The sequence below is a fragment of the Nicotiana tomentosiformis genome, chromosome 11, assembly GCF_000390325.3.
Source record: "Nicotiana tomentosiformis chromosome 11, ASM39032v3, whole genome shotgun sequence".
NCBI classification, from domain to species: domain Eukaryota; kingdom Viridiplantae; phylum Streptophyta; class Magnoliopsida; order Solanales; family Solanaceae; genus Nicotiana; species Nicotiana tomentosiformis.
The window spans coordinates 85364728-85373208 of record NC_090822.1 but is presented as its reverse complement, the minus strand read 5'-3'; the positions used below and the strand labels follow the sequence as shown (position 1 = coordinate 85373208).

General features: G+C 35.4%; 1 protein-coding gene across 2 annotated transcripts; it reads right to left on the bottom strand.

Annotated features, from left to right (window-relative positions):
- Nucleotides 1-3549: 3549 nt before the first annotated feature.
- Nucleotides 3550-8030, bottom strand: LOC104118663 (uncharacterized). Of its 2 annotated transcripts, XM_009629962.4 has the most exons (7): nucleotides 7674-8030; nucleotides 7439-7473; nucleotides 6036-6284; nucleotides 5795-5881; nucleotides 5422-5555; nucleotides 4050-4174; nucleotides 3550-3958 (listed from the first exon to the last, which is right to left on the bottom strand). In XM_009629962.4, the coding sequence occupies exons 1-6, from the start codon at nucleotides 7834-7836 to the stop codon at nucleotides 4069-4071; spliced, it is 774 nt and encodes a 257-aa protein (XP_009628257.1). In that variant the 5' UTR covers nucleotides 7837-8030; the 3' UTR covers nucleotides 3550-3958; nucleotides 4050-4068. The 2 variants fall into 2 exon arrangements, with proteins under 2 accessions (XP_009628257.1, XP_070044255.1); XM_070188154.1 differs by having other exon boundaries at nucleotides 3938-4174; nucleotides 7674-7986.
- Nucleotides 8031-8481: the final 451 nt, after the last annotated feature.

Sequence of the window (8481 nt, the reverse complement as noted above, 5' to 3'; positions counted from 1 at the left end):
ACACTATGAAGATGAAGCCTTCTCTTTCTGAGGAATGGTTTGTGATGTTTTCGCCATTTTCAAATTCAAAGGTGAGGAATAGAAGAAAGTGACAAAGATTTGGTAGAATTGAAGAGGGGCTTTTGCAGAAAGAAATCACAGATTTACTGGTAAGTTGGAGAGTACGAAGAAGAACTTGAGAAATTTGGTAGATACAAGATGTAAAAGTGGTAAAAGATAAAAGAAAGGGTTATTTATAGGTTCAAGCGATGGCGGTTCAGTATCAGCGATGGTCGACCACCGCCTGACATGCATTAAATGCCTTGAAAGACTAAACCGACGGGACAGCTACCAGGTGCGTCATGGTCGAACCCGATGGAAACGTCAGGTTATAATCCGATCGAGCCGTTAAAAAATCATATCGTTTCTCGCCACATTCTTTCTGAGAAACGAGGGGACTATCTGTATACGTTTAAAATAGATTTCGGCCTTAGCACGTCCGATCAAGTTCGAACGATGATCTATAGAAGTAAGATCCCGAAGGTGGAATAAATTAACCTCGAACCCGGGGAGGCCGATCCGTGTCGAGTTCGATATCATTATCAAGCTCGAATCGAAATCGAACCATGATGCAGAGTAGATCTATCATGCTGATAATCTAGAGACCAACCAACATTGACCTCGAATCAATTCGAGGACTCGAGCCAGGATCGGGCTCGAACCTAGATCACGAGCTCGAGTCGAAATCAAGATCAAACCAAAATCGAGGGTTCTAAGCAAGATCGAGCTCGCAGACAAAAGCCGTTGCAATCCCACTAGAGAGAATCTAGGCAGAAATTGTGAAAAAGCTGACTTATCATGGGTCTCCCACTGAATGTTTATTTTATTATGCTTAGAGCCAAATCCCTCAACTATAAAAGGGTTTGGTTACCATTTCTGTAAGAAAAGTTTTTCTTAGGTTTACATTGTAATAAAAACGCTATATTCTTCTACAGTAAAGAATCGTTCTTTCAGATTTTTTAGATTGATTCTATTTGTTGAATTCTAAGATTCATTGTTCCTAACAACCTTATCTATTTCGCATTCTCTGCAATCTATATTTACCTTTCTATTTATCCTTACATTTTGTGTTAAGTTGCGCCACATATCCTCGGAACTGCGTATAAATTTAACTCTATCCATTTTTTTGGGTAAACTTATTGGTTTACTCCACTCCTTCACTGAATCACCGGTGGCCAGTGCCACTGCTTGTCACGTTAGATAGGGACGATGCGATACCGAAATCGTACCGAACCAAACAAGAAATTACCGAACCGTACCGAACTACTTTGGTACGGTATTTGGGGTTAATTTCACCCATGGTCATCCAACTTATCATTTATTTTACAAAAGTTACTTATCTATTTTTCATCACTTAAAAATCACTCAACTTTACCTTTGTAACTTAAAAGTCATTCTAGTTCAAAATCTATAAAATATCCAATAAAAAATATGACATGGCATTACATTTAATTAAAAAATCTAACAATAATGCCATATAAGCTTAAATAAACCATATCTAAGTTAGACCCATTTCTTACTCAACCCGATTCGGTCGGTTTTTTGAATATTAGTTTTAATTTATTTATATAAAAAACGACCGATTTCGATCGATTTCTTAAAAAATAAATTTTACGGGATTCTAAAATAGGTTGCCGCATTTTTGCGCCAAAAAAACCGACTGAAGTCGTTCGGTTTCGTAAAAAAAATTTAAAAAATAAAATATTTTGGAAAACTGACCGACTTCAATCTCACATAACATATACATGTACCACTAACAGACAAGAACAACAAGCTAATAAGAACCTTTTTTTCACAAATTACTATTCTATTAAAGTCAAAATATTAGTAAGAAATACCCACAATGAAATTGCATAGTAGAAGTTCACTACTAAAAATTCGATCAAAACCGACTGTGGCCAACCGACTGACTTCGGTCGATCAAAAAACCGATCGAAAAACCGACCGAAGTTGGTCGGTTTTCCATATATATATATATATATATATATATATATATATATATATATATATATATATATATATATATATATATATATATATATATATATATATATATTTTACGAAACCGACTGAACTTGGCACAAAAATGCAGGAAACTATTTTAGAATCTCGCGAAATTTATTTTTTAAGAAACCGACCGAAATCGGTCGGTTTTTCATATAAATTAAATTAAAACTAATATTCAAAAAAATGACCGAAATCGGGCTGAGAAAGAAATGAGTTTAACTTAGATATGGTCTATTTAAGCTTATGTGGCATTATTGTTAGATTTTTTAATTAAATGTAATGTCATGTCATATTTTTTATTGGATATTTTATAGGTTTTGAACTAAAATGACTTTTAAGTTACAAAGGTAAAGTTGAGTGACTTTTAAGTGATGAAAAATAAATATGTGACTTTTGTGAAATAAATGATAAGTTAGATAACCTTCAGTGAAACTAATCCCGGTATTTGGTATGCACAATTGATATGCAAAATACCGAAGTACTGAACCGTAACCTATAAATACCGTACCGAAGTACCGAACGTCCACCCCTACTCATGAGCCAACATACCTTTCAGTCGAGGCACAAGTCCATAGATAAGGGCAAATGTCTACTGTATTTAGTGGACGTTTGGACATAAGAATTGTAAAATTTTGCAAAAAAAAGTAAAAAAAAATGTAAGTGAAAATGGTATTTGAAAATTAAAGTTGTGTTTGGACACGAATATAATTTTGGGTTGTTTTGAATTTGTGAGTGATCTGAAGTGAATTTTGAAAAATAACTTTTGGAGTTTTCAAATTTTCGAAAAATTCCGAAATTCATCTTCAAGTGAAATCGATAAAAAAGTGTAAAATTTTCGAAAAAAAAGAATCTGGGTTCTAATATGTCAAAAACTTTCCAATTTTAATGAACCTTGAGCAAACTATTGAGCTATGTTATTGTTGACTTACAATATTCCAATTAAAGTATCGAAACTTGTAGTACCAAAAAAAAAAAATCAAACTTACCAAAGATGCCGACTGGAATCTGGAAAGCTGTTGAGGAATTGTGGATATCACGGGTCTATATCTCTGAACATTGTCGTAAAGTTCAAACAATGGCACAGCAAAAAACTTCAGATTTTTTGGGACTGCAAAGTACTCTTTTTCAGATAGATTAACAACAAAGAGCTTCTTACACTCCTTAGGTTTTGTTTTGATAGAGTGTACGCAGACTTACCTCCACCTTACGAAGAAAGAGAAGCTGCTTTCGATAGACCCTCGGCTCGGGCATATTATCTCATACCAGAATATAGACAAATCGTATTACCGTAGCTACAGGAACTTTAGAGCATATTCCTAAGATTAGAGCTACATATTGCAATCATGTTTGTTAGTTTTCTTTAGAGGAAATCTTCCACTGGGTTTGCAGTTTGGGACTATTACAATCCATCTTTTGGTCCAACTACAAAATTTATAAGCCTGTTGAAGACTATGCAACCATTACTCACCAAATTACTCAACCAGAAAATAAAGAGAAATACTCTTTCTTAACCAGCTACAGAAATATGCTTTATTTGAAATCTGTTTATCAGATATATCACAGAGACCAGAAGTGTACAGCTTATAAGAAATTGCCAAAAGTTAGAAAATAAATTCACATTGCCTGTGATTAAGTTCTGATGCAGTCGACAGCACACTTCTTTAAGCCCATTCCCACTTTACGCGCAATCTAGAAACTACTAAAGGGAAATGCTCATCCTATGGCAAGATCTGCTGGCGACATAGCAAAAGTTAACTTCAACATTTGGAAAAGGAAAGGGATGTTATTGATACATGTTTATCTAGAGAGATAGATAAACCGGTGACCAGAACCGGAAGTAGAAAGAATAAGATTCTTCTGCTGCAGTCTCTTCCATTGGCCACGCAAACACTTTAAAATGATAGGCTCAACCCTGATAGAGATGAATGACAATTTCTTAGGCACCACATAAGAATTTCATAGATCTCTTCAGGCAATTAGATCAAACACCTATTTCTGTATACCTTCATAAGAGCTAGCTTGTTAATGTTTTTTCAGGGCATTCATTTTATCCCTGAGGTAGTATAGCTTTGCCCTCCTCACTTTTTTCTTGTCCAGCACCTTCATCTCCTTTATGTTGGGCGAGTACCTGCAAATCATCGAGCCACTTACAACAGATTAGGAGTCCAATCTTGTTAATGCGCTGAAACCAAATCATGAAGCACCTCTGATAATTGCAACCGTAAGAGATACTCACATATTGGCAGGAATGTAGAGTCAATTATGCATAGCAAATATTTAGATGTAAATTGTGCAAGTTAAACATAACTTTCTAAATTTAAATGGAAATAAGGGGTGCAATATAAGTCTAATGAAAAAAAAAAGTGTAGAATGCTCAAAAAGGAGGAGAGGGGGTGGAGGCCTCACGCAGAGGCGAAGTCAGGATTTCAATTTTATGGGTTCTGCATTTTAGAACGATGACTTCAAGTACTAATAACTGGGTTCTACATTTAATATTTATAAATAATTAATGAAATTTATAACACAAATACACTTTGAGCAAAAGCTACTGGGCTCGGCCAAACCCGTACTCGGGCTCCTAGCTCCGTCCCATAGCCTCATGGTTCAAGCATTTCCCAAGAAGCAGAAGAGTTAAGTTAAACCCACTTCGACAAACACAAATAGGACGAAAAAAGAAGGATGATGAAACATACATAGGGAATAAAGTAAGAAAAATAACTGATGCTCCTTGCATGCTAACCCTTCTGGTAAAGGCCATACTAGCTCTGATCACCATTTACTACCACCCACATTTTTCAAATTTAGTTACGATATAACAGAAAGGACCATTATGGTTTCTTTTAAAGAAAATGTTTAGGCACCTAAATTACCAAATGTTAAGACACTCAACTGTGAAAGCTTCTCTCCTCTTGGGTCTCACCATCTCCTACAGAGCAAATGAAATCTCCAAATTAAACTCTCTCCAGGTAAAACTGACCCATCATGTTATCAACACTCCGTCCGCCGTCTACTTACCGTGACAGAGACAGATTGTAACTGGAATTGTGCCAAATAAAAGTCATTTTTACTGAAGTGCACAAAATAAAAATCAATTATAATATCAGCTAAGGATCATTCCATGATGCCATGGCCAGCATCGATTATTATTAGAAAGCATCCCGCTTGTGAGTTCTCTACCATAACAGCTCTTACAGCAATAACTTCAATCAGGTTGAAGCATAGGATCACTGTCAAAACTTAGATTTGCTCAACAGTGCAATAACATAAGGAAAGAGCATCATAACCTAAACCTAGCAACTGCAGGCATTAAGTGACAACAAAAGAGCATTCATTTAAGAATGTGACAAACACACAAACAAGCGGATGAGGACTTACAGATGAAATAGGTTTTCAACCCCAACTCCAGCCACAAGTCTTCTTAATCTGAATGTAGTATTTAAACCTGCATTGCGCCTTGCTATCACTATGCCTTTGACAATTGAAACACGTCTCTTGTTCTCCGGCACTTCCTGCAATATAGCCATCACCATACCACCAGCAGAACATCAGTTTTCCTTTTTCTTTTTCCTAAGTAATATACTTTTTTTAAACAGAAGGAGCAAGCACACATGAAAACTATATGCAGGACTTTCTTTCTAGAAAATCAGTCCAACATACTATGCATGTTGGAGGACCATTTGGTCAATTCTGGTTGTTAAATAGGAATTGAAAAATAAGACATGATCCATTTTAACAGAAGCTTCTGTACCACTTTGAGCTGGACAATATAACCAGGCTTTATATCAGGTATCGGACTCCGTGCCTTTACTTCTTCAACAGCCTCTTTGTCAAGAATCTACATCGTAATAGAAATAGGACATTCATTAGACATTGAGGATATCTGAAGTCTCTTAAATTTTAACAAAAAGGGAAAAAGAAGGGCAAGAAAATAAACCAAAGAGACAAAGGAAACTATAATTTTTTGGAAAAGGCCATATCTTCTATTGTACCTGCATTATATGTGCTGCTGTTTTATCAAGCCTCTTAAATTTGATACGTGGAGTTGCCAAACAAGAAGAAGCATCTTCAGGAACTTTGTCAACTGAAGTAGCACCCGTTGTGAGGAACCTCCTAGGGAAGTTTGGGACCATGGTAGTGTCTTGTGCTAAACATGATCTAGAAAACTTGTAAGGTGATGCCAATGACTCTTGGGAGTAATGCTTAGAGTGAACAGACAAGTACAATCTAGACTCGAAGTTCTGACAGAGGTTGCAATTTCAACAAATTAGTTATCAGAAGACAAAAATATTAATTTTATATAATGCTAAAGCAGTATTGCTTCATGCCTGCACAGAAAAGAACCACCATAACATGTAATATATTCCTTCCATTCAAATTTGACAATGCAAAAGGCATGCAGGTCCGTATTCCATAAACCACAACATGCCCTTATAGAGCTTAGTGGCAATGTACACAACATATATACAGCTTGAAATCATTTCATCTAGAATATACTGAGATTCAAGCATGACTGCATGTGCACATATGGAGCTTAGGAACATTCTAGCACAGCTCATACAGCTTTCAACCAATTCACATCGTCATTAAATCATAGGTACTTACTTAACAGACTCCAAAATTAAACGAAAACACCTTTTTGTCAATAATATCAAAAAGGAATTATCAAGACAATAAATATAACTACAGTATGCTGGAACAAATAAGAACAGGGTTTTACGGCCTCAGAAAAAGATCTGGTTGGCAACTCTGAAGCTCTCTTGGTTCTCTTGGCTTGATGCAGCACTCTAAAGAAGTGCCCCACCTTGTTTTGCATTGCCGGGTTACAAGGCAGTTATGGGACATGTTTTGGAAATATTTGGCATGTGTGGACCATACCAAGCTCAATTTTAGTGTTTGTAGCAATGCTGGAATAGAGAGGGGCTATGCAAGAAATCGTAAAACAATATACCTCAGGCCATTTGGTGGACTGTTTGGCTTGAAATAAATAGCAAATATTGTTTAAAGCAATAGAAGAAATATACATAGCCTTAAACATAGATGTATTTTTTTGCTAGCTTTTTGGTGCAACCCAGTTATTGTATATGATGTAGATGCAATCACGCAGTGATAGAAACAATAGGAGACTGCACAAATTCGTAATTATGCTTGATGCACTGGTTTAGTGCAAGTATTGATAAAATCTCAGTATTACTTATTAAACAAAAATGATAGATATCTCTTGTATGTCAGTCATTCACATTTGGGAAGACACTAACAATCAAATACAAGTAACAAGCAGACATCATTCAAGATTTTCTTCCACAACACACGCCATACGCCCAACACATTGTTCATTGTAATCTAATAGTCAATATAGAAAAAAATTAGGAAGATGAGAGTGATAAGAACTTACTCCTAGCTCGACTTCCTTCTTTGTAGAAGCATTACCTGATTTACAAAATCCAAATAAAAGAATTTTAACTCATTAGCATCCAATATAAAATCAATACATACAACCTCAAAACGAAAAATACAAAATCAGAGACAATCCAGGATTTTATGTCTCCACGCGCGCGCGCGTACGCGCGTATTCAACTATAGTTCAAATGAATGACAGTGAGGTAAAGATGTGAACAATACTAGCGTACCAAAATCAGAGTTAAAATGCCGAAGATACAAAGCAACGGAGGGACGAAAGATCTCCGAAATTGGAGATGAAGACGAAACAGAAGCAGTGACGAAAAGGTTGCATTTTGGAGAGGACAGAGATGGGGTTAGCGTTCGGAGCTGCGAAGAGAGTCTTCTCCACATTTCTTCTACACTCTAACGCTTCTAGGGTTTCCGAGAGGTAACGGAATTGGAATACAGAGTTGTGTGCGATTGCCGCCGGTAGAGCGGCGGAGTATGGTGGTGTTTGCTGAAACTGAAAGCGTCTGTGTAGGTTCAGAAGCAATAGCAATTTGGGGTTTAACACGAATATTTTGTTAAAAGAGTTTCTCAAAAATAAATCAAAAACTTTTCTCGGAAATTATATTTTTATAGACTAATTTTCAATAATTAAATACCAATCCAAATGCGGGTATAATGGTGTTTTCACAACACTAGTTGATTATGGTAAATTTCACAAATGGTTATATAACTATGATATTTTTTCACTAAAGTAATATAACTTTATTTTCTCACACAAAAATCGTATAACTATGACTTTTTTTTCACCAAAGTCATATAATTATATTTTCGCACACAAAAATCATAAAATTTTTATTGACTCACATAAAAATCATAGTGATCGAAAAATATAATTTTTTCTTATTTTGTGATTTTTATTTTTTATTTTCAGTCTAATAAATAATAATTCAATTAAAATAGGAATGACTCAACACGGCCTTATCAAGATTTTTATTCAAATTGATAGCATTTTTATTTCAAGTGCTCTCTAATTATACCTTTTATTTC